General features: G+C 38.9%; 1 protein-coding gene across 5 annotated transcripts in view; it reads right to left on the bottom strand.

Moving 5' to 3' along the window:
- Nucleotides 1-27500, bottom strand: part of LOC137997547 (uncharacterized) — an 82685-nt gene that overhangs the window by 54170 nt on the left and 1015 nt on the right. For 2 of the 5 annotated variants that reach the window (XM_068843608.1, XM_068843643.1), the window contains exons 2-10: nt 19140-20399; nt 18235-18318; nt 18071-18130; nt 16087-16176; nt 13308-13388; nt 8810-8890; nt 8074-8238; nt 2072-2305; nt 575-956 (exon numbers count right to left, since the gene is read on the bottom strand). In XM_068843608.1, the coding sequence (XP_068699709.1) occupies nt 575-956; nt 2072-2305; nt 8074-8238; nt 8810-8890; nt 13308-13388; nt 16087-16176; nt 18071-18130; nt 18235-18318; nt 19140-20399 (2437 nt within the window). The remainder of the gene's footprint in view (nt 1-574; nt 957-2071; nt 2306-8073; nt 8239-8809; nt 8891-13307; nt 13389-16086; nt 16177-18070; nt 18131-18234; nt 18319-19139; nt 20400-27500) is intronic. The other 3 variants (XM_068843615.1, XM_068843624.1, XM_068843634.1) reach the window with 3 other exon arrangements.

Here is a 27500-nt window from a genome sequence, read left to right as displayed (position 1 = left end):
TCTCAAAGTTTACTCGTAACGTTCTTTACCTTCAAAGATGTTGACATCACATCTTGTTGAATATTTGTACTATTTTGGAACAGGATTTGCGACCAGATTTTCAATGTCAGTATCATTTGACTCGACAAAACGAGTTTGCTTTTCTTCCATGTAAAATAATAAAGATCAAAAGTTGAAAATCTTTTGCTGTCTTTTTACCGCTGGCTTAAATTGTTACTTTTCAATGGAAATTATCACAGGAGGAATATAAGCGCAGACGGGGGTTATTGCGTGATAACTGCTGTGTGATTTACACCATGTGACATAAAGTAGCCAATAAAATCACGCGAAAGCTAAACTTCATACTTTTGCCAACCAGTGTTTAAATTCGATTGCTGATTTAAACGGTGTTAAATCACCATTTTGCTAGTATGTGACACGGAAGCGATACAGTCCCAAGAATAAATAATTTGTATTGTTTTTTATGAAAATACCCCCCCCCCCCTCCCCAAAAAAAAAAAGAAAAAAAAACGTATTGCTTTATGGGATGGTGAAAATAGTCAATTCACCGAAAAAAAGAATCATTCACACTGACCTCACTGGGGTACGATTTCCCAACACTTTATGATTCAGAGAAAGAATCTGGTCAGGATCAGGTGCCTTATCCAACTGCCTTTGTATTTCAGTTTTTAAATCACCAATCCTGGCACTTGGGGCGAAATTCACCATCAGTGGCTGAGATGAACCAGGAATAATCACTGGGATACCAACAAAAGCTTCCGGTGTAAACACACACTTTACCAAACCGTTTTCATCCCGACCTGGCTCAATGCCTGCTTCCTTAGGTGCTCTTTTTACACGGTAGAAGGTGAATTTCTTGGCTTCATAAGCAGACCTTTCAATTGTTATTTCCTGCCTGCCATCCACAACCCAACCTCCAACGTCATAGCCGTCAATAGAAATATCCAAATTACAACCTTCAAATGTCAAAAGAAATGTAAAAGGTTGATTAACCAGATTTTCACACACTTGAATTGTCTTTTAAATGTTGTGGAAGTCTTTATCAACCACTGCAATGCAAAATGACTCAGATCCATTGTGACGTTCTTTTTGAACTTGAATTGTGGATAAAACATCCAAAAAGCTCCCTTCAAAAGACAATGAACGACTCTTGACGACCTTGACTATCCTTATCATAGCAATTCAACCAAAGTCCTGTAAGATGCATTGAGTTGCTAAAATAACTTTAAAAGGGGCACTGTCACGCTAAATTTCCTGTTTTTGGTCAGAACTGGGTAAAAATCTAAATTAGTACTTAGGCTCACATACACAACGTTCCCGGCTGACAACCCACTGAGAAGAGCCGAAATATATTTATGGCACAAAGAGCTACTCGTATTTAATTTTTGGCAATTTTCTGACTACAATGTCTCTCCAATAAAAATTAAAAAGTCGCTATTTTTTTAAAGTTTCAATCCATTTTCATCATATCCATCTAGGACTGCAAACAACAAAGAACACCTTCAGTGCATGTCAATGGCTATTGGCAACAAAACAGCATTATTTTTTGGTCTTCATTGATGCAAAGATGCCTTTTAGTGTTTTCAAGTTTGAGTACAATAGCGTGACACTACCCCTTTAAACAGGTCCTTAAGGATATTCTGAGGACCTTGTACGAATGGAAATATGCATAAGGTTCTCTCCTTGTTGTGTGTAGAATCCTCAAATATAAAGGAAGTTTTTTATAGCTTTTAATTGCAAAAAAGTTTGGGATGGGTAAGAATTTTTAGCTTTCTCAAAACATCTTACACCAAGAGCAAAGATAGTCGATGATGATAACCACGCAGCTCAGTATCAGTGCTGGCCTGGCGTATTTCAACGTTTTCAATGAGCATGGCCCTCAACACCTTAACAAGTTACAAACTCTCATCACGACTCAAACACATGAGGCTTTGTTGGTGACAAAGAATTGACAGACTGCATGGGCTGCAGCATGAATTTTCTTTCATTTAACAACACAAAAATCACTTTTTTCCAGTTACTGTATTTTTGAAATACAATCATCCTGCTATTATGCTGTAAGGGTCCTTACCATAAGGATGTGAATTTTTTACATGTATTTCATACTGTGTGCCGCTCTTTATTTCCACAAACTCGCCATCTGGTGTCTTGAAATGTTTGCCACCAAGGATTTCCACTGAGTAGCCACCATAAGCCAGAAAGTTGACATATCTTACAGGCGCTGGTCCTTCAGATGCAATCAGTTGAAGCCTTGCCGAGGACTGTGAAACTTGAGCAGGGGCAGGCCCTCTTGTGGAAGAGGTACCTTAGTAATACAGAGAAAGGTGTTAATTACAATAGGTAGAGAAGATTACTAGTTAATTGGACAGTTTGGTAACTCCCAGAATTATCTCTATAGTCAGTGTGACCATTTCTTTCTTAATGCTGGTAAGGAAACTATATAACAATCAAAACTTGCTAAGTGTATTTCACTTCTCAACACCTCTAAAAATTTCCAACTGAAGGAGCTATTTGCCAATTTACAATTGTGCTTCTTTTAACAAGTTTTCTAGATAAAAACGAGAGGCTGAAACAATTACAGCAAATTGAGACACTAAATACTAATAAAAATAATAAGAAGAATAGTAATAATAATAATAATAATAATAATAATAAGTATAATAAGGACATCGATAAGAGTGATGATTAAATCATAATGATGGGGAACAAGAACACCAATAGGTTAACTTACCTTCCCGGCTCACATTTTAATATTAATTAAATTATTATGTTATCATTTCATTAAAAATCAAACTTTGAAGTAACATATATATCTACTTTTAATTTATAATGCGCTAAATAAATACTTTGATTGACTTGATTGATTTTTGATGGCGTTACTGTTGCAAGGTTTCACAGCTGCTAATTGCATCATTTTCTACCTTGAATGTAGGGTCTCTCTTTATGACTTGGCTTATATGAATAGTATGACTTACTGTATATTAATCGCTTTCATCATATCTATATCCTCTACAGGTTCAATATGGACCTACATAATGACAGCTTGATAGCTCAACTGGTAGAGCACTGCACCGGTATCGCAGAGGTCAGGGTTCAAATCCCATTGAAGCCTGAATTTGTCAGGATTCCTTTTTGTTACTGCTTAAGCAACGTTAATTGATAACTGCTATGATAAGCATCTTAAGGTTACCGTATTCCTTCAGATCGGCAATTTTCCTCAAATTTGGATGTTGATCAAAATGGACTATCTAATGTAAAAAAGAAATTATTCAAAGAGATTAAATATTGGCAGAGAAATGGCGGTTTTACATTTTGGACGGAAGTAAAAATTACCCGTTTGATTGACAGTCTTAACGCCTTTTTCTCAAATCAATTTTTTAACTTGAAGGGGACACTTTAAAGACCTAAAACTCAAATGGAATTTGTCCGATTGCCCCAAAATTTTGACACTGGCTAGATTAATATATTAAACCACAAAAACGTTTCTGTGGTTTTTGATTTTAAAATATTTTTCTCTGAGACTGATTTTTGTACGAACACTTAACATTTTTTTAATACTATTTAGAAAACGTTCGGTAAATTTTCCCTGCAACTGAGTATGGCAAAACGAGACACGTTTTTTTAGCACTTTGGGTCGAGAAATGGAAAAACAAAATAGAATAGCGAAAAGCTTTGACTTGTGGCTTAGAAAAGGTGATTCAGACGCTCACAGTTAGAGAACGTGAAAATTTCGAGAATTCATTTAATTTCAAAATTCTTGACATTGTTTGATAGCCAGCTCTATAAGCTTTAATTTGATATAGAGATTTAGGTATCTGCAGTTTAAACCCGATGCGCTACATCGCTCGGACGTGAGACACCCCTGAAGGTATACGGTATACAGATTGCTGTCTCCTATCAGCTTGGATTTTTTACCACCATTAACCATTGGTATGTAAGAGGGAGTCAAATGAAACTACAAGGCTACCAGTGATATCCTTTATACTAACCTGGTCAAAAAATTGTCATATTTTTGCATTTACGTTATCATTATCATTCCAATTATCTTCATTGTCATGATCATGACCATGATCACCCTTAATCTCATTCTCATTTTCAGTATTGCTATACAGTATCAATATTATTGAAGCATCACAGCATAAACGTAATACTGGCAGTGGTCAAACGTTAATGCTGTTGTACAGTAGCTTTTCCTCAGGGTGTTGTGCACAATCACAGAGTTCAAACACCTGTCGAAGAAGCCTTGCAGTTGCCACCAACACAGTTTCTGGTAGCAAAACGTACGATAACTGAATGTCTATCCTCACCAGTTCCTTCTCCCGATCCTTTGGGGTTGTCCCCAGAGCCCCAGAAACCACCATGATTACCAACATCTTCACCCACACAAGTTCTAAATATCTCTTCAAGATCTTGATATTCCTCAATCTCTTTCCTTCCCTTGCCTTTTAGTTTGCTATCTCCAGGGATGGCTATGGCAATTAACAGGCACTCCTGGAAAGATGTTCCTTTACTCGAGTTTCTAATAACCGAGAAGTTTCGCCCCTTTGTCATTGCTCGCAATGGATGAGATAGACTGTTCCACACTTTTTAAGGTTTCCTGTTTTATCCTTAAAGTGCCCCTGACCCCAAAATATTTTTTTCACAAAATGAATCTTTGCACCTGTTTGAAACGCATTGCGGCCTTTTTATAGGCTTCAAAACTTTAGAAAAACCAAGCATCTTCTGTTCACGACCGAGTCAGAAGGGGAGTGGGTCTATTCCTGATTTGACGTCACAATCTACTTTGCAAGCATGTTTACAAAGAGTTAATGCAATGTAAATCAGTTTGTGACATCAAATCAGGAATAGACCCACTCCCCTTCTGACTCAGTCGTGAACAAGAGATGCTTGGTTTTTTGCAAGTTTTGAAGCCTATAAATAGGCAGCAATGTGTTTCGAACAGTTTCAAACAATTTAAAATTCATTGTGGGGTTGGGGGCACTTTAACATTTACATGTTGTGATCTTAAGGAATTGAAAGGTTTGTGGACAAGTGTGACCTGGTGTCATTTCAATGCTCTTTGGAGGCGTTCCAAAGTGCCCTTGATGTATGGCACTGAAGCATTATATTCTCCTCTCGTGAACAGACTCTTCGCAATCTCTCGAAACAGATCCAGTGTTTGGTATTGTTAGCATCCAATCAAGATAGTTGTTGGCTTTCAAGAATTGCTTAACTTGTTGAATTTCCTTTACTTTGTCAACTTCTTCATACACCAAGGTCTGAGCTCGAAGTAGCAGAGTGTTTAACTACAGCTTTTGTGGGGAGGCATTGGTGTGGCTGTGGGGAGTGGGTGGCACTGGTGTGGCAGTGGGGAGGCACTGGTGTGGGAGGGGAGGCAGTGTGGCCCAGTGGTTAGGGCGCTTGCCTTGAGATCCGGAGATCCCGGGTTCAAGACCCGCTCTGACCACTCTTTGAATTTGTTCCTGGTAGTCCCTGGTTCAACTTCCCAGCTGCACTTGTAAATAGCCAACTGGTTTGCCTCCGGCCAGTTGGGATTCTTAAAAGTTGTTGTTGTTCTGTTCTGTCGTTGCGTTGTGTTTCATTGGCCCTGAAAAGCCTCTATGGGGAGCAGTCAATTAAGTATGTATTGTATTGTATTGTATTCTTTTTTATGTTGTAGGTGGTGGTTAGAATGGAAATTCAGATATTAATCAACTGGTATGAGTGGGTTTCCGGTATACGATGACCTTCGTTGAGCCATCCTCGTTCACGTGAAGGCAGGGCTCAAGAAATGGAATTCTGCGTTCTTTTCTTCCTCCGAAGTGAACTGGATGTGTGGAATTGAGATGATCGGAAAATGAGCTCACTGCATGCACATTCATGAATTTTGGTCATCATGTCATCAACATATCGATACCACATAGCTGGCAGGGTAAGTGCAGTATCCAATGCTCTGTTCTCAAAGTGTTTTATATAAAGATTTGCGACCATGGGTGTAATTGGGGAACCCATTGCGGTCCCTTGTTTTTGCTTACCGAATGCATTCTGGAATGTGAAGTAGGTACTTGAAAGGCACATTTCAAGTACATGTAGGGTGGATAATTGTGGTACATCCAGAAAATATTTATCTGGTAAAATTGGGTCTCCTTCCAGTTTCGATCTGACAATTGGCATAGCTTGGTTGATCGTGATACTTGTAAACACCGAGTTTCTGTCCCAGGGGTACTTCAAGATCTGCGATTTTGTTGATGAAATCCTCACTATTGATGATGGTGATCGTTGAGACCTACCAGAGGTCTTACTATCTTGGCAAGGAACTTGGCAGTATTATACACCACACTGCTAATGCTTGAGACTATTGGTCGTAGCGGAGAATCTTTCTTATGGATTTTGGGAAGACCGTAGAATTTAGGTCTGGAATATTCTCTAATGTGGGGTACAGTTGGCTGTATAGGGGGTCAGAAATCCTGCCCTCTCTTCACCAATCCCTACAAATTTGAATGAGCTATCAATTCCTTTAGATGATAACTAGTTCGTGTTAAGGATAAAATAGCAAACCTTAAAAAGTGTGGAAGAGTCTATCACATCCACTGCGAACAATGTGACAAAGATTATGTGGGCGAAACTTCTTGGTTATTGAAAACTCGAGGAAAGGAACATCTTTCTAGGAATTCCTCAGCTGATCATGAACATTGCCAGCTCACAGGTCATTCAGTGGATTCCAGCAAAGCAAAAGTTCTTGCCACGGAGAATAGCACATTCAAACGCCACATAAGGGAGAAAATTGAGATAAGATTACGCAAGCCGTCTTTGAACAGAGACAAAGGCTTCAAATTAGACAGCATCTATGACACCATACAAGTTAGCTCCCTCGAGACCATATATAACACTTCTTAACATTCAAATTTGCATTGTGGCTGACAAAGTTCCGTGGATCCAAACGAAACATCCCACTTTTAAGTTTTTAATTGCGCTCTGAGTCCTGAACTTTTTATATTTTTTATATTTTGAAATCATTCCACTGAGCAGGAAAACAATATTTTTGGTTCAATCTATGGTTGGTTCCCTCATGCAACAAATGGAATGACAGCAGCAGGTGCAAGAACAAAACATTCAAGCAATGCTCGCTCATCAAAGTAATCTGCTGATGCATGGCTATGCTGCAAAATAGCAACAACAATTCCAAGAAAGCCTTGACTTCCTAACATTGTACATTAAGGGTGCGTTCGATTGACCCTATTCCGGAATAAGAATATGTGGAGTGATGATTAAAACGGTATGTTTGGCGCGTTTCAAAGCAGCAAGGATAATAAAAATATGTTTAAAATAGCATTTTAGTAGATGTTTGACAATTTAAATGTAAATCTCCATAAAAAAGAAGGATTTTAAACTTATATTCCATGTATTCCTATTCCAGAATATGGTCAATCGAACGCACCCTAACATTTAATTGCTACAGTGTAGAGCTCTACGCCAACAGTCATGGGGGTTGAAAAAGCCACCTTTACCCCTCTAGTTTTCCCCACCATAGGGGGTGGCGGAAGAGAGTGTCATAGAGACCACAGCATACTCAAAGACCTACTTCCAAACTAGAAAGGGAAAGAGTATCCTATCACTATTATCATGGAGCAGGACAAAGGTTTCCCGTGAATTATAATTGAGATCAGTGCTTCTGTGACTTGGGGGATCACAGATTTTGAAGTAGAACTCACAGACATTAAGTGTTTCCTTATTTTTATTGTATCTTGACATTATTATCAGCTTTTTTTTTATTCTAGCCCTGTAGAATCTTAATTGATTACACTCGACCTTACTGAGTTGGGTATTTGGGGAAGAACATGGAGGGGTACATTTCAGTTCCTCAGGAGCAGCCTTTACAAATGAGGTTCTCTCAGGTTCTGTTCATATTCTTGCATTGGTTCAGAGAGAGAGAGAGAGAGAGAGAGAGAATGAAGTGAAGTTAATGATAATGTTAGTCAACCTTTAGTTACTGAAAAACTATTAAGTAAGCAGGAAATTAAGTGCAACATGCACGGCACATCAGTATTGAGGGGTTTGTCAAGTGCTGGTACATTTTTGTACTTTTGAACTTACCAGTATATTTGCTTCCTTGTGATCTTTTTGCTGTACTTGGTGTACTTTTCCTTCCCTGTGCTCCAGATGTAGCACTGAAAGTTGAGACACTAGGCGATGAACTCAGCAACCTAGCGCTAACAGCGCTAACACAAGAGGTCCCAACTATTTCTGCTTCCTGATTTTCTGTCAGAAAATAAGAAACTCTGTAAACTTATTTTTACACTTGCTGCCAGTGTAATCACTTCAGACCAACGGGACAGGTGCCAGACGAGTGTTCTCAATCAAAAGGCACATGTAGCTCTAATTTCTCTTAATGTTTTGGGGGCAGTCTTATTGATTAATGTTTCCATTAAATCTCTCTAGAAGCTGGTAAAATCTTTGAACGTTCCACATTCAAACAGTTTCAAAAACAAGAGGTTTAACAATTATGCTCTTCCTTGTGATGGTTCTTAAAAAAAATTCTGTGTATACAGATATCATGCCCCCCTATACCCAGATAAACCAGAATCAGCAAGTTCTTCGCTTAGTTTCCTCCCCTTAAATGCTCACAAAGATAAGGTCAAAACACCCTGCAGTGGCAGGATGACAACAAGGAGCAAAGATGCAGAGTGGCGATGTACATGTAGTACATTGTAAGTGTTGCAGATTCGATATTCTGCAGTGCAGAACATTGAGTTCGAGGTTGTTGTAAAATTTTCAATTTATCATCTAACCTGGTTGGTCCGTTACTATTTTCATTTTATTATTAAGTTACCAAATGTGTGATTCCTAGCATCATGAAAGGGAAGAGTCTTTTCTGGTTCATCACCTACGCCATCATACTCCACATCACCTGCTTTAAGAAAGACCCATTCTAAAAATCAACATTATTGCGGCAGATTCTCTTCTGTAGGTGGTTGTTCTTGATAAGAAGTCATGTATTTTTATCATTATCACTAAAAACTCAATAAGTGATCAATACACTATCTCGTCGTGACACTCGCCTTACAAAGGGCAAGAGAATTCTGAATAACAAAACCTGGGGGTTACCCAAGAAAAGCAGGAGATGTTCAACTTTCAATTTGACCATTAAGGATGGTGCCTACTATTGTTACTGTGCATACATGTACGTTCTGCGCATCTTCAGATACTCGGATTTCCTTTCGGTGATGCTTACTAATGCAGGAATATTTTTGCACGGCTTAAATCTAAGCAGAGAAAGTACATGTAGATCTTAATAAGTACTCTTGGTATCCAAAAAGAAAATTGGGGGTAACCATGCATTCTTTGGGGATAATTGAGCTTCAATTTAAGAAAGAATGCCATAAATTGCTTTGCATTTTAGAGCTTTATACAAATATTGTTCCGGAATTATTTTTGAAAAATGCGTGGTTACCCCCAATTTTCTTATTGGATTTCAATAACACCTAATACCTTTCCTGCATAATCATAAATCAGGGCAAAAATATCTTTAAATTAGTAGGCACCGTCCTTAAAAGAGTTTTCCAGCCAGTGAAATCTGGCTCAAATCTTTTAAAATAAGTCTTGTTATCTGCCTATATACATGAAGGTTCGTATGGCCTCATTTCCAGATTCACAAATACAAGCCAATTATTGGACGTTCTCATCTTTTGCATGTTTTTTGGCTGTTCTTGGTTTTCCTGTCTTATCCAGTTTCCTTGACCTTGTTCACATTAAATTTATGAAAGCTGAAGCTTTGCTTTGTTGTCTTGTCATTAATGAAGTGTCCCTGTGATCAAAAAATTAATTATTTTTCTTTGGATTTTAACTAAACACTTAGCAACCTGTATATTTTAACTGAAATTTTCCTATTTAATGGTCTGCTATTACTACATTGTACATTTGTAACTTTAAGTTCTTGAGAGAGATGGATCGAGGAGAAAATTATGTCAAAGCTGGCTCACTAGTTTTAAAAGAATGTACGCCACTGAATTAACATGTAGCACGGAAGTTTTGGGCTTTCAGACTGTTAAACTCGCATTTTGCGTATATATCAATAAGCTGCATTCACACGCTAAAATTTTTTTGATGTCACTTTTCTCTGGATCCAACTCTCCGAGGACCAATCGGTCAGTTTTGAACGTGAGTAATGACACACCGTGAAATCCAAAACTTACAAAATGTACAATCAAAGTAAATGGCCTGTGGATAAAAATCAATGCTCAAAATTTTGCCAGTCAGGTGCTAAGCTGGCAATCCCAGTCGGAAAATGGATAGATTTCTCCATCTTGTTTTTTTAATTTTCCGCGTCAGTAAAAGTCTTGCCTTTCTCTCCCCTGGTAAGTGGTGTCTTTGTGCATAGAGCCTTCTGCACATGTTTTCTTAGGATCGAGAGGGTAGCGGAAATGCCTAGATTTCTCTGGTGGACACAGTAGAATCATTAACTTAACCTGCAATGGCGTCGAAAGTCATGTAACTCGAATGGCGTTTTAGTGGATCCTTAAACAAAATATACCCTTATGGAGCTTAATAATGGAAAGTCAGTTGGATAAACTAGGCAGGCGGTGAAATACAAACACCTGGAATCTTAAAAGCGACCAGTAATGAACTTCGACAACATTCTATCGCCCGTCGAGCCGAAATCAAAGTGTGCTGTTATGTAGAACACTGAAACCAAATGGAAAATTCTGTGGTAACTGATTGAACACCTTAAGTGGATCTGTGATCAACTCTGCACAGTCTTCAGTCAAAAAATAATTGGAAATGTGACAGCCCAGAATTATTTCAAAGAAAGCTTGTCGTCTATTTTGTGCTTCATTACTCAAGGAAAAGGTTCTTCATGGAAATGGTTTCATCCTGAAATTTTGTTTGTTGTAATATTGTGAACATTTGACACGATTGAGTTTTTTCTCTTCACGCACGTCATGAAATAGGAAGGGGTTTTTTCCTCTAATAGCAAATATGTTGTTTGTTTCAAAAAATTGTTCGCTGATCTGAAAAAGGTCGCCTTCATGAATTCATCATGTTTTATAATATGCGACCTTAACTGGATAGTTTTTATGGCAATAGTAAAGCATTTTCAAAATGAGGTTAGCATCTTTCTATTGCTAACTTCATTAAATATAAATATACATTCTGCCTCGTGAGTTTGTTATCCTCGTTAACCAGCAGTGGCGTCAACAATGCTTAATGGCGTTTTAGTCAACAATATATGCTCTCATGGAGCTCAAGAAGGAAACGTCAATTGGATGAACAAGACAGGCGATGATGATCTGAAATCTTAAAAGCGACGAGTAATGGACAATATTTTATCACAAGTGTAGTGTTAACCAAATGGAAAATTATCTGGTAACTTATGGGTTCAACAAAGTCAAGTAAAAAAAAACAATTGGAAATGTGACGGTCAAGAATTATTTGAAACAAAGCTTGTCGACTATTTTGAGCATCATTATTCAAGGAGAAGGTTCTTCAGGAAAGGGTTTGAATTGTTGCGTACATGGTAATTTGACACGATTGAGTGCATGCAATGAAATAGGAAGAGGGTTTTGCCTCAAAGAGCAAGTATGTTGTTTGTTTCAATAAATGTTTTGCTGGAAAAGGATTCTGTGATATTTTCTGCCTTTGTGAATTATAATATCATGTTGTGTATTGAATTTTTGACCTTAAGGTTGAAATGTGATACGGCGGATATTTTTAGTATTGCTCTGTAAGCAGGAAGGGTTCACAAAAATAAAGAGGTCTGTTGGAAGCGTGCTTGAGTTTCAACAAAATGAGCCCAAAAATCAGCAAAAAATTGTGACGCTGATGAATAATAAAGTAGCTGCTATTTCCAAAATGATCAAATTACCTGGTGATAAATAACCTCGTCTTGGAGAGTAAATTTTTGACTTTGCAGAAACAATGGTCAACCTCAAGAGTTGGGCAATTGTGATCCTATGCTTTGGATTCGCTCATTTATTGTCAAACTTTATAACACTTGACAGAAAAAGAAACTTACGAAAACCCGGTATCTTGCCATCATTTGACACAGATGCTGCACTGTTTGGCGAGTAAACATGCCACGGTAACATCACAGCAACGCTGTATTCCATCGATGTCACTTTCGATTCAAGCTAAGAAAATCTGTACCTTGCTGAGTTCGCATTTGTTAGCGTTAATAGTATTTTCGGTCCAATGCTTCTGTTTTACGAAGGGGTATATGTTTTAGGTCACCCATCCAAATACTAACCCCGACGTAAAGGGTTAACTTCAGTAAACTTTAGTATTACAAAGCTGTCAGATGCTCAGAGGGCACACTTAAACTTGTGGTTAAAAGAAGTTGTGAGGGAACCTGAAAATGATCAACATGTCAGCCCAGAAGCCATTGTTTCTCACTTCCCTTTTATTTTCTTCAATCTTTCTGGGTTCAGTACTTTGCTAGTAACCAACTGTCTTCTCAGGCTATTTACTGTACCTAAGACTTCTACCATGGCACTACAATGATAGACAATACCAAACAATATTGTGCACTGTTAGAGCTACATCTTACGCAAGGACAACTTGAATCTCCTGGAAGACAACACACAGCTCAGTTGACATTATCGAATAAATCGCAGTGTTACTTCGCTACCACATGTAAGCAATGTGTGTCTATTTTTTTTCTAAAGAGGACAGGAATTTTTTCTTTCTGACAAATGATTAAGTAATAGGCCGGTAGCCAGGTTTTTAACCTCAGAAAAGGATCTGTTTTGTCGTACAAACGTGTGAGGACCTGTGAGCCAAAGGGCCTTTGCTGGTATGACTTCTGGGTGACCCCTTAAATGGTCGTAATGACCCCAACTTGAAAAAATTGCCTGGAATGCTGCACGTACCACAGGCAACCCAGTGTACCCTCAAGGAGGGTCTAGTTCTGTTAAAGGAAAAGCAACCCTTCTCCAAAGCACCGTCAACATCTACATCAAGATTTCTGGCATCTTCCGACATGTTGTTTTCACCTGATGCACATTCATCATAAATTCCTCATGTTTGTGAAAGTGTAACATTCCCTGTTATTGGTGGAAATGAGACAATCTGTATGACGTTGGGAACAAGCTTTCATATGAAGTAAATCAGACAAGGAAGGGAGCAGAGTGCCTAAGACGAGCGACCTGGACTGTCTGAGAATCAGGCTACATATGACCAGACATTCCAGTCAACTTGATAGCTGTGAGTCATTTTTTATATAATGTTTTTAACGTCGACAAAAAGCCCACTGATCAATCAAATGTTTAACTTACCATTTACTGTAACCTGGTCCAATACTATTGTCATTAATTTTTTTTATGATTATTTACCAAATGTGTCATTCCTAGCATCATGAAAGGGAAGAGTCTTCTCTGGTTCATCACCTATGCCATCATGCTCCATATCATCTGCTGAAGGAAGAGCCATGATTGTAAAAATCAACATTAATTATTGGTCATTGTTGTTGGTAACACATATTTTATCATTATCAGTAAAAACTCAATAAGTGATACACTATCTAGTCAAGACACTCACCTTGCTAAGGACTGGAGGATTCTGAATAACAAAAACTAAACCTGGGCATTACCCAGGAAAGGGAGAGGATGTTCAATCTTCCATTTGACCATTAAAAGAGTTTTCCATCTACAGTGACGCCCGGCTTTAACTTTTTCAAAGAAATCTTGTTATCTGCCTGTATAGTTTTGCATGGCTGTATTTCCAGATTCACAAATACATGTACAAAGTAATAATAATTATTGCTTCCCATATTTTTCCCTTTCTTTGGCTGTTCTCATCACAATTCCTCACCACCTAAATGTTGCGTTGTCATTTCACGTTTTGGTCAACAAGCGGAGTATCTTGCAAACCCATAATGATTACCCCAGTAGTACAGAGTCCAAAATTGTATGGGAGCTCTTAAAGTAATCTTCACTTCAACAGCATTCTGTGGGTCAGTGCCTTAATGAGTGATGGAACCACCTTTTTTTTATGTTTGCATTTTTTAGTAAGTATAAGTTTCAAGTAGCCTAAAAACAAAGAGATTAAATCACAGCTGACATCATTACATCCATTAATATTATGAGACCCAGGTAAGAGTAATCTTTCTGACAAAATAAAACCACTGCCAGTGTTTCTCCTGCAGAGCTCTCCAGTTGATATGTTGCCAAAGAGTGCCCAGAGATTAATGATGGCATAGCAGTCTGTTGTTATGCCGAAGGTATGCTCGCCCAGAAAATTTTGAACATTTGAAGTAGCAAAGATGCGTTTTCCTTTAATCTGAACGGAAATGTGACCCTTCAAAAGTAACTATTTTGTTCCCACTGACATTTTTCTATTCAGTGGACTAATATCAACTCTTTTTAACATTCTCACTTGCAAATGGCTTATCTGGAAGTCAAAGAATGTTCAAATAATGCTGACGTCGTAACGCTGAAAAACAGGCCATCTCTGGTCGCTGATACTCTTTGTTGTAGTTCCAAGTAGCTTTCTTGGCACTGGTCAACAAATCTGCAGGTGGTTCAAAAGACGACTCTTTGTTGGCCATTTTGATAGTCATGAGCAGAGAAGCCAGTGAACCATCTGCTTGGAGAGAGGGCCAGAATGCCATTTTGTTTTTCTTTGTAAGACTCACCGCTCTAAAAAATCTCTCTTCACCAGCATTTGAATGTGGTTGAATAAGAACTGTTTTGGTCCCGTTACTTATTGTACCAAATTTATGACTACCATTTCCTAGAAACCATTTCCTAGCATTTCCTAGATACCATTTCCTAGCATCTATCTAGCTTCAATGATGACAAATACATGTATCCCCTGGTCACATCCATGCGAAAATTGCATGATGATTTCTAATCATTTTCCTCGCTTGCAAGCTTTATTTCGGCTTCTGCCTAGACTTGGGGATGTCCTTCATCACTTACAAGAAGCTGATACATGACAAACTCTTCTTGAAGAAAGTGGGTATCCCTTGCATCAGTTGGCAGAACTGTGGAGTACTTCTTCAGAAAGAATTCTACATCCTCAAAAGAGGCATTGTCTCTCTGAAAGAAGTCCACAAATCTAGCATGGATGAGTGTATCATCTTGCAAGGGGAGCTCAATGATAGAAGTCACACAATGTTTGATAGAACCGATTTTCTTCTTTTCATATCACACCGTCATTGACGACATTTGCCAATCAGACAACGTGAGAAAAAATGTACCTGCTAGTGAACTGCGGCCAACTCACAGAGAAAGTATCCACATACATAATTCATTGTTATTTCTATCACTGTCACAAAACTACTCTTTTGAAATATCTGGCTATTATAATATTTAAAAAAATTATGTATTCTACAAAATTAATTAGCTTGCTACAGTTGGACTAGCATAAACAGCTCACTTGCCAATAACTGTATTTATTATATACTCAACAAAATATCTTGTTTCTGATTGGCCAATGGCGAATGCATAAATAGGTTATAGAGTGCAATCCAGGTTATAAAGTGCAATATGGAAGTTGCTATGGAAACACCGGGGAAGCGCCAAATTTGAACACCAAAGTGAAAAAAAAAAAATGGCTGACAGTCGGTTTGCTTTGTCAAACCAAAACATCGTTGAGCAACTTAAAGAAAATGCGAAAAAACAAAAACATGTTGAAAGCTACACAGACCTGGTTGAATGTCTGGCAAACATGGGTGACTGAAAGAAAACTAGACCCAAAACTGCAAGAATACGAGCACAAACAAAGAAGGGCGTTTGAGTAATTTTGTTGAGAATAATTATACCGTAATAAATAAAAAATCGTATGAACCTGCTTGTGCATTTCGTGATTTATGGTCACTCGTGATGTTTTGAAAGTTCTCAAATTGAGAACTCTCAAAACATCACTTGTGTCCATAAATCACGAAATGCACTCGCGTTTGATACGATTTCCTATACATATACCGTACTATTCATCTTAGTTTATATTTTGTCTTAAAAGTAAGTACTTTATGTTTGACTAGCCTTCCAAAGGTTAATACTGATGATGACATTTTTCCCGATTTGGCTATGGATTACCAATAAATCACTTGTACAGTACAATTAGCAGTATATTTCATCACTGAATGGATGTATCCATTCTCTCACATACCCTGTAGGACTGCAGGCCCATTTCCCGTGGATCTCTCCCAAGAGGCACTTCCATCAGAAACATCAAATTCCATGGAGGTATGATCATCATCTTAAAACAGTACATTATAAGTCAGAGTAATCATAGTACCATACATCAAGCAAGCACTTTTAGCTTCACTAGGTATACTTTTGAGGGAATATTGGGTCGTAGACTTTCCTTGTGTACAAGAGACACATGGATGTCAGAGAACAGAGTGCTTGGCAATCGCTTCTACTGGTTGGGAACATAACTATTGTTTCCCGAATTTGTGTCTGTTGGCCAAATATTTTTCGGGCATGGTCTTAGTTCTACAACCTTTTGCCCTTTTCTCTCCTTTTTATCGATTCTGTGTACATACACGTGCCGCTCGGAGATAACCTCAGGGCAGTGGTGTTAAACATTGCAATTTCTGATCATTACTAGCTGCATCTAGGATCATGTCAAGCAGGACAGGCCCAGGGCAATTCCTCTCGTCAAGTTTTGTTATGAAGAACCCTAAAGTACCCTAAAGAACCAATTACTCTACTCTTAAACACTATCTTAGAAAAACCCAGCTTGTCCATGACCATGGCAATGGCCATCTGCTCCTTTCATACATCAAGCCTTATCGGCACATTGGTACGAGTACAATAGAGCGATGGATTAAAGCTGTTCTGGGAGCAAGTGGGGTAGATACAGCGAAGTTTAAGGCTCACAGCACTAGATCAGCTGTATATTGGGAGCAGTCAGTTGATTCCCACAGATGAAATCCTGAAACATATCAGATGGTCTCCAGTATCAACCTTTCAAAGTTTTATAAGAAACCTGTTATTGCTGGAAATAGCTTTGCTGGAGATAAGCTAGATAAATTGGTTTTGTGGATTGGAATAGTTTCGTCCACGTTTGTTGCTGACAGTAAAATCTCATGTTAACTGGGAGTGACGTCATCCAGATTTGTTAGAATTAAAAAAATAAACGAGCCTTTCCTGTAAGGTGAAGTTTGATGGTGATTTTACCAAATCCCTGGTGACTCAGTGAGGGTTAACATGCCCTCCCTCACTGTTCATTTGAATCTTCATAACTGTGTCCACAACCTTTAAAAATCTGGCCTCAGTTGTTCAAAAGGTGGATAACGCTATCCACCGGATAAATCACTATCCAGCGGATAAAAAACTAGCAAAACCAATTGACTTATCCAGTGGATAGTGATTTATCCGGCAGATAGCAATATCAACTGGGGTCTGATTATCCATAACCTGCGATCAGGTGTACTTTTCTTTAGAGGGCGGAAAAGGTACGCCTGATACAATTTCTTAACGAGTCGTCTGCCACCCACCTGTCAAGAGTGATGTTATCTCATGCTATAAATGTGAGCCAATCAGATTTTAGCAGAAAGTACCTGCACGTTGCGATTCAAGGAAAGACGCGACAAAAACAAAATAGAATCTGCGAAGTCAGACTTTATCCATACAATAAAAGCTACTTCTACAAATCCCGCTTGACAGTTGTTGCGGTTTCTCTGTTCAACCCATCAAGGAACAAAGAATTTCAAGGTAAAGTCGGAGAAAAACCGAATACTTCCATGTAACATGGAACAAACAACAATTACAATTGCAATTATTTACAAAGTACTTAGGTCGATAATTATGTTTTTGACATTGGAAAGGTTATCATAATTTGAATTCAGGGAATTCTCATGGTGGCCCCCACATCCATCAGTGGTTATGATCAGTGTCTTCAAGTGTACAGAGCGTATAGGCATATGACGTCAGAAGGGCCAAATAAAGAAAGCGCAGTCACGGTTATGTCTAGAAATTAATCCCCCGGGAATCGAACTCTTTTTCTTTTAACGGAAACATAAAGTAGGATCTTTTGTTCAGTTAAAGAAACCAAGGCACCTTATCTCCTGAGTAAACAGGCTCTATTCGAGAATTGTCCTTCCAACAGCCGATTTGTACTTGTAAAAGTCCTAATTATTCCTTACCAGATTTTCTCTTTAATTTGCTTTGTGCTTCGGATTGCATCTGAGGCTCGCAGGAAGCATCTGTCGAAATAAATGATGGCGAACAATACGTGAGTCGGTCAGAGTTAAGAAAAAACAGGGTGAATTTGAATCCAACATGGTCAAATTGCAGTAAGTGATAATACCTTCTGTTCGAAGAGAAGCCACAGAAGAAGATGGAAAGCTTTCACTTGTAAATAGGATCTGAGTTTGTTCCTTGGCAGAAGCATCTATAACAATCACATACAACAAACCATACATGACTTTACAGTAAGTTGGCATTCGCATAAATGATAAACGGAATACACAATACGAGTTTATTTGAATCATAATCTCATTAGTTCTGGCTCAACAACTCTTATCAGCAAATTAGGGGGAGGGGGAAACGTATAGAGAAGTTAATCCTTTATCACACAGACAAATGAGGGAATGACCATTTTATGGTAGTGTGTCACATTTCCCAACGAGTTTTGTCCAAGGCCTTAAAAACAGAAGATCATAGGAAAGATTCAAATACTCACTAGAAATAATCCAAAGAGATATACTAAGGTCGATAATTATATTTTTGGATATTGGAAAGGTTATCATAATTTAAACTCAGGGAATGCTCATGGTGGTCCTCATATCCATCAGTGGTTATCACTGTCTTCAAGTGTACTGAGCGTATATACAGGCATATGACGTCACAAAGGCCAAATAAGGAAGCGCTGAGACGTTGATGCCTAGAAACTTCCTTTCTACGCGACCACAACGTATCATCTTTTTTCCAGTCAAAGAAACCAACGCACCTTTTCACGTGAGTAAATGGGCATTTTACAATAATTGTCTTTCCAGCCAGAGTCCTGACTGTATTTAGCCGGTTTTCTACTGAGCGTTATAAGGGTTCTGCCTTAGTGAATTACTTTTTAGCTGCCTTTTCCATGAAATTTTGAGTTATAAAGCTGCCCTTCACAGCTGCTGATGTCTACATGATCGCGGTTAACCAATTTTCTAGATTTAGATTTGAAACGATTTTTATATAAAGGGTTTGAAATACATTGCTAATTCATACCATTAACTGAGTTGAACATCTTTTTGACAAGATCTTCACACTGCTCAGACCAGCCATATTTTGTTCCATAGGAGTCACGCAAAACCTTAGCCTCATAAAGCCTTGTCTGCCTTTTCTTGTTCCAGATGTGCTTGAGAGCTGCTGTCCACGCATTGGGATCCTCAGAGTCAATAACAAATGAAGAACCAAATGGGACATCGCTCAGAGCTTCTCCAAATCCCGAGTTTTTGCTGACGATCACAGGTAGCCCAGCTGACAGAGCCTCCAGACCTGTCAAACCAAAGCCTTCTGTACGAGAGGGCATGAGTACAAGATCCACCTCATGGAATAATCGCTTCAAATCCTCTCGGGTTTTAACATAGCCTCTCACCCTAAGGCGGTTTTCGGGAAGACCAAACTCAAGCAATCGTTTTGCAATATCCTCGTGTTTTCCATCGGGTGCTCCAACAAACATTAGACTAGTTTCAGGTAATGCCGCAACAGCTTTTGCTGCAATATCAAATCCTTTTAACGTGAAGTCTTCAGCGTCTCCACGACCAAACACTAAGACACTACAGTATTTTCCGTCTTCAGGAACGTGTTGAACACTGACAAATTCCTCAAAAATACCAGGAGTTAAGTCAAAAACATCTTGATGTTTTTGACAAAAGCGGAGATATTTGCGAAAGGCCTCTGCCAGCTTAGGCCCGATTGCTACAACGAAATCAGCCATCTCGCACAGTTCTACTTCAACATTGTGTTTTTCCTCGCCCCTTAAGATTGGATTCTCGTACGATTTGAACATTCCTAGTTCCTCAGGGTCAGTGTGTATCACTTGTATCCACTTGCATTTGTGAGAGTTGCGAATAACTTGCGCTTGGTGACCTAGTTTCACACCATGACCAACAATTACATCAATCTCCAAATGTGTTGGGGGAAAGCTGAGCTTCTCAAGATCTTCATACCCTGGCAGTCGTTTTGCCTCAAGAATCTTTATGTCATGGCTGAGAGCTACTTTCCTATCCTCCTCAGAGCATTTCGGTAAAAAGTATGTGATTTGGACTTCTGGGAATTTGGCCAGCTGTATGGCCAACTCTCTGTTGATTGTGGAAAGTCCGCCTTTACTGGATCCCCACTCAGAAGCCAAAATGGTGACTTGAACTTTGTTGGGGCCATGTTCTTGAGACTGCTGCAATGAGTCTGACGCCATAGTTAAGTGTGGTGGTAACGCTATTGCATGCACTGGGTTGGACGAACCTTTAGCCAGAGCTATTCCGTGTCCTGAACACACATACAAAAGAAATTACCAGACACATTAAACTGTATGGTGCACCAAAAATGCGACTCAGTAAAGGAGGGAAGTATAGAATGTCGAGAAAGGCCCAGGGAAAAACAGTTTCTTAATAACTGGGGAACAAGTGGGTTTTCCTCTGAGCACTGGCTAATTAAGATTTGCTTTTTATAGTGCTTCCTGCAAGCTAAAAACGTAACATACTACATGTACTTCATGCATTCGCATCCTACGTTAAAATAACTATAGACTATTAGTAACTGCGGATTAGTAAAAGAGCGTTCGACAATCGCTTAAGCTTAGTTCCTACTGGCGAAATAAGGTTCATAAGCATAATCATAATCATAAACATAAACATAAGCTTCTTATGTTCTAGTGGGGACGGCCGCTCTAAAAACGTAAACTGCGTATTTAATGCGTGTTTCCGTTGTTTACACGAAACTACTGGTCCTAGACTTTAATTGGCCAAAACACAATGACCCCGTTGCGTCATTATGTTTCTCATTATGTCGTTATGATTTTCGCGTTCACACTGCAAAGAAAAGCGACATAGTCATAGTCAAAGCCATAATCGTAATCACAAGAAAATGGTCGATCACTTTCTTATGATTATGATTCTGTTGATCATAAGGGCGTCTATGATTATGTTTCTGGACGTTCCCACTAAGACATAAGCGACATAACAGCGTTATGTTCGTGCTTATGATTTTGATTATGATCGTTATGTCGCTAGTGGGAACTAGCCTTTAGGAAGCAAAGCAGAAGGGTAGGAAAAGAAGCATTTTTTTTATACCTGGTCTAACGACCACTTCTTTATTTTTCTAAAAGATTGTTGCACGTGGTTTTTGTAGTCAATCATAGGGTTTATAAATAAAGTCAATCCTAATACATGTATATAAGTCATGTCCCAAAAGTGTAATGCAAAATCCAATAGATGTTAAGTCCAATACAACGTTTAAAGGAGATATATTTAGCACAGCGTACGTTCAAGGCAAAAAATCGTCAATTAAATGGTGTTTTAAGCAATACTGTTACCCTAGACGGTCCGGTTTGGTTGCCAAAAGTTCCTAATGAGAGTTTTTCAGCCACAAACGTGCAGCTCAATGCGATACGCCGGTAAAGAAAGGTTCGATAAATTTGCGTGTCTCCAGATACTTGGGTAAACAAAAGGTTTCGTGGTTGGGTTGAAGGCAAAAACTCGACAGCAAATATTTTGGCTTATGTGCGGAGTAAAACAAACCAGTAACGTCATGAATGGTCTCTCAAGTGACAGTTAGCCTTGTAGTGTCTCATAGGTTGACTGCTATTGATGTCTCAGGGTCTCAGGGTCTCTGGGTTTCAGGGCTCAGCGTCTCTCTGTATCTAGGTCTTTGGGTCTTTGGGTCTTTGAGTCTGTGGGTCTCGGGGTCGCTAGGTCTCTGGGTGTGTGGGTCTTCGGGTATCTTGGTCCTAGGTTTCCTTTTTGTGTTTCTGTTTCTGACTACAATAACATTATCTCGACGTTCCAAAGTGTTCATTTATTTAATTTCAACTTTTCAAACTGATCATTTATTTATTAATCACAAAAGAACACTAAATGCAAGGCTAAAAACACGACAAACGCCTTGAACATGAAAACGAAACGCGAATGTTAAGAATGTTTAGCAAGGGATGTGCAACACGCCGTACTTTAAAGGAACTCAACTTTAAAACAATTGTCAATTAACTCAAGGGTTTACCGTGCTGAAATAATATTTGCTACTCCCTGGCAATCATGTCCAGGTTTGACCTTAATAGACCACTTCTGAAAATGTCATAATACTCTTTGCTTGTCCCCCCAAATTTTGCATAAGCATTGTTTCCAGTTTCTCTTGGGACTTGCAATGGTCCCAAGAGAAAACAAAAACAGTGCCTATTCAAAATTTGGGGGACAAAGAGTATTATGGTATTTTCAGAAGTGGGCTATTAGATGCACGCCCAATTTTGACATGCAACACGAAGTATCCCTTTAAGTCTACGCATTTGCTACCTATTTTCAACAATAGGGTAAGGGTAATGGTTAGCGTTATTTTTAGCTTTGAGTAAATGCAGCAGTTAATCTTTACTTAAAGAGCAACATTTGGGGGACACTTTGTGCCATAAATTGTCTGTATTCCGAGACACGCGTGATGTTTAAGTTGGTGAGAAGAGCAAGAGGACACTTCATGACGCTTATTGACATCCACGTGCATCTAATTAGGGTCAAACCTGAACATATCTCTCCCTGGTGCTTTTTCCATGAGCTTGTAAATCCTTTGACTTTGCCTCATGTTCTCAGGGGTCTGCGGGTTTTGAGAGGCAGAAACAATACATTCGTCACATTGCTCCCCATTGGGGTGACTACGGGTAGCAGAATCTCTTTGGATATCAGTCAACCCACTGTCGATTTTACTGAAATTCTCTGTGTACTCAGCAACTGACACATTGAACGGTGCCAAGGTATCGCCAATTTCATCCGATGGAAGAGCTTTGTAAAAATAGTACGACCTGTCCACATGGAGTAGCGTGCCTAGCTTGACTTCTTCCAGGAGTGTCATTTGCTTACGTACTTCTTCTCAACCCGGACTTGTCCTTGAGCTAAACTGAACCGCGGCGCCTTTGGTAGCGTCTATGGTGCTGCACACTGATTCAAACCAAGTCAAAGATCGTTTGCAGCCTGAAAAGAGGTAGTCAAGCAAACCACGGCAGTAGGTTGTAGGTTTAGTAGAGGCAGTGCAAAGAACAAACAAGGAAACAATTACATCCGTTTTTATAAATGTGACAAATTTTTTGTCACATTTATAAAAACGGATGTAATTGTTTCCAGAGTGTCAAGGGTTGTACATGTACGTGTGCTTGTTTTAAACTGTGGCAACCCCTATGGTATGCGAACGGTTGCGTATTCAGTGGCCTCGGATCCCGTTTTCAGGAAACGTAGAAGGCCTGTTGGAAATGATGTCTTGGCAGGGTCAGAAACTCATTTTATGGAAAGCAGAGGTATAGACGTCATTGCACCACCTTGGTCAACGTTAGGAGAGCTTCTTTTCAATGAATGCACGTTTCATGTAACTGCCATGGATGCCGTAGACATAACCCTTCTAGAGAAAATATACAAGAGCGCTGTCAAAAGTATTGTAACAGCAGAATTTCGAGTGCCACTTCTTCACACCTTGAAGTCATCCCAAGAGAGAGAGAGATTCCAAAGATATTGGAATGCGGAAAGAAAACAACGTTTTTAGTGTGAATTTACCAAACAAATACAGTTAAATTTTGATGCTCCTGGAAAAAGCGACAGGGAGTAGCAAATATTACTTCAGTAAGGTAAACCCTTGAGTTAATTGACAATAATTGTTTTAAACTTGAGTTCCTTTAAAGTACGGCGTGTTGCACACGCCTCGCTAAACATTCTTAACATTCGCGTTTCGTTTTCATGTTCAAGGCTTTCGTTGTGTTTTGAGCCTTGCATTTAGAGTTCTTTTGCGATTAATAAATAAATGATCAGTTTGAAAAGTTGAAATTAAATAAATAAACACTTTGGAAAGTCTAGCTAATGTTATTGTAGCCAGAAACAGAAACACAAAAAGGAAACCTAGGACCAAGATACCTGAAGACCCAGAGACCCAAAGAACCACAGACCCAGAGACCTTGCGACCCCGACACCAACAGATTCAAAGACCCTAAGACCTAAAGACCATCAGACGCAGAGACCCTGACACAAAATCAGACTCAAGAGACCCAGAGACCAAGCAACACGATCCCTTCAAAATACTCTTCTCTTCCTCTTCTGTTCTTACTTAGTCTTAGTCTTAAATAGGCTAAAAAAATTTGAATACAATCAAAGTAATGTAATAAAAATTAACGTGTAAAAAAATATAACTAGACCCTCCGTGAGGGTACACTGGGTTGCCTGTGGTACGGGCACCGTTCCAGACAATTTTTTTCAAGTTGGGCGATCATTAAGAAGTCATACCAGACGAGGCCCTTTGGCTCACAGGTCCTCACACGTTCGTACGACGAAACAGACCTGTCCTTGCGTAATATGTAGCTCTAACAGTGCACGATATTGTTTTGGTATTGTCTATCATTGTAGTGCCATGGTAGAAGTCTTGGGTAAATAGTCTGAGAAGACATGTGGTTACTAGCAAAGTACTGAACCCAGAAAGATTGAAGAAAATAAATGGGAAGTGAGAAACACTGGCTTCTGGGCTGACATGTTGATAAACTTCTTTTGACCACAAGTTTAAGCGTGCCCTCTGAGCATCTGACAGCTTTGTAATACCGAAGTTTTACGGAAGTTAAGCTCTGTTGGGCGGGGTTAGTGTTTGGATGGGAGACCAAAATAATATACCCATCATAAAACAGAAGCATCGGACCGAAAATACTATTAACGCTAACAAATGCGAACTCAGCAAGGTACAGATTTTGTCTAGTTTATCCAACTGACTTCCCATTATTGAGCTCCATAAGGGTATATTTTGTTTAAGGATCCACTAAAACGCCCTTCGCGTTACATGACTTTCGACGCCATTGCAGGCTAAGTTAATGATTCTACTGTGTCCACCAGAGAAATCTACGCAGTTCCACTACCCTCTCGATCCTAAGAAAAAACGCGCAGAAGGCTATATGCAAAAAGACACCACTTACCAGGGGAGTGACAGGCAAGACTTTTACCGACACGGAAAAAAATTTAAAAAACGACGAAATCAACGCAGACCTCGACTGGTTTGCCATAGGCAACCCAGTAATAGGCACTGGGCCTCTAAGGTATTACGTATTGAAATGAAAAACAATAAAATAATGTCGTAACAAAATCCCAAATCAAAGCCCCTGAACAAAGGCGCCTTCGAGCTCGCAATTCTTCGTAACAGGATCCGAAGGGAAAGGCCTTCGGATCCTGTCAGATTTCGGAACCACAAGTCAGCCATGAATACAAAGAAGAACACTTGTGAAGCTGCGATACACTTTAACAAAGAAACTAATGTTTTATCTGATTTTGGGTTCGTTATCATCGAACAAATTTGCAATTATAGCGATCACAATAGCCTCGACGACCGCTTGCTTACAAGAGAAGCTTTTTGGAGTGCACAACTTTGCACCTTTCAACCTTACGGGTTGAATAAAAGATCAGAGTTCAACTCTAGGAATAGAATTAGAAATAATGAACACCTGGGTCTTATCACCCACAAGTGTTCTCCTTTTTGACTTGTATTAAAGCTTTTTAGCTTTTTAGCTTTTTATTCTTTAGATCTTTCAGTGCATCAATCGTTCAAAGGCCCAATCAGGGATCTTGTTACAGGGCTGAGAGTAGAGCACACAATTCTGGAGTTCAGGGGCTGTTAATTAGGTTTTTGTTATGAACCATTCAAAGGACTTTCCCTTCGGATCCTGTTACGAAGAATTTTGAGCTCGAAAGCGCCTTTGTTCGGGGGCTTTGATTTGGGATTTTGTTACGACATTATTTTATTGTTCTTCATTTCATTACGTAATACCTTAGAGGCCCAGTGCCTCTTATATTTTTTTACAGGTTAATTTTTATTGTTACTTTGATTGTATTCAAATTCTTTTAGCCTATTTAAGACTAAGTCATGGACAATTTTTATTCCAAGTATTTTTAATCCTGTCACACTTATCTGAAGAAGCCCGAAACGTCATTTAAGTGTCTTGACCATCGAAGAAGTTCGCGGTTTGCTCTTCTCGCACATATTACAATTTTTCAAGGGTAAGCGTGTAGTATTCTTTGGATCCTTCTTCCAAGTGGCATCACCGTTGATAAGCCAATTCCGCATTCAAATACATATATATATATATATGTATGTATATATATTTATTTAAGTTTGGTAACCGACATTTTTCACTGTGTAAGCTTTCTTCTTAGCGGGTGTGAATAAATGTTTACAGTGGCACTTTTGGAAGAAGTTAGTGATGTGGTAGTCTAGAGGTTAAGTGAAGGGGTTATTAATCACGGATTCCCTGGTTCGAGTCCTGAGAGTCCAGACATTGGGATTTGGCTTTTAAAAGAAACATGTTCATTTCTCATGTCCCCTATCAAGCTTTCAGTGTCCAAAATGAACGATAACTTGGAAGAAATTGACAATTAAGAATAATCCTTCAATTGAGGGAGAGACTTGGAGCCAGAGACCCAGAGACCCCTAGACCCAGACACCCTGAGACATCAATAGCAGTCAACCTACAGTGTACGAGACACTGCAAGGCTAGCTGTTACTTGAAAGACCATTCATGACGTCACTGGTGTGTTTACACCACACATAAGCAAATATTTTGTTGAGTAATAGTTGAAAAAGCATAAAAGTGCAGGTCAATGTGAACTGCCGATAAAAGGGTTCAATAAATTAACCTGACTAAGGTTTTTAGCCACAGAAATTCTTCAGAAATGGGAATACCACACAATCCCCACTGTGAACTAAAGTTTCCTGGTGTGTTGAGATAAAATAGGCCAAAATTAAAACAACGAGAGAAAATAGATACATTTATGATCTAGAATGCCCTTGTGAGCCGGTAAGGGCATTAACAGTGTAATCCTAGCCTCATAAGGTCCTGAAAAAAGTACAGGGGTGCAATGGTCTGACAATGACACTTGATCTTAGCCAAAAGGCCGAGAAGCAATTACACCCAATTACACCCAAAATACACGTGTATGTGTTGTAGTTCAATTTGCACTTTGGTACAATTTGTTTTTGAACTGGTGCAGAATATATTGAACTGGTACAAAATAGTTTGAACTGGTACAATTTTAATTGTACTGGTGCAAAAACAGTGAAAATGGTTTAATGTTTGCTGAACACAAAGAACACTCTTCATTGATAACAGCTGTTTGCCATTCATTTACGTAGTTCAAGAGGTTACTAAAATAAGGTTTGCTGAGCATTCAGAGCAGGACAGAAATAGCAAGACTTGTTGGAAATACTTAACAGTCTGGTTTGACCAAGAATAACATGAGTGGTTTTAAGAACTAATTTACACAATTTAAGCCTAAACACTTGTTCTAGAATGGTTAGCTTTTATTTACAGTCATGATGTACTGAACATAAACATTAAGAATTTATTTTAAAGCCTGTTCATTTAGTGCATGTGGT

This window comes from Montipora foliosa, chromosome 1 (genome assembly GCF_036669935.1).
Source record: "Montipora foliosa isolate CH-2021 chromosome 1, ASM3666993v2, whole genome shotgun sequence".
In the NCBI taxonomy this organism is placed as follows: Eukaryota; Metazoa; Cnidaria; class Anthozoa; order Scleractinia; family Acroporidae; genus Montipora; species Montipora foliosa.
Note: the sequence above shows the minus strand (reverse complement) of the source record. Positions and strands in the feature narration are given on the sequence as shown.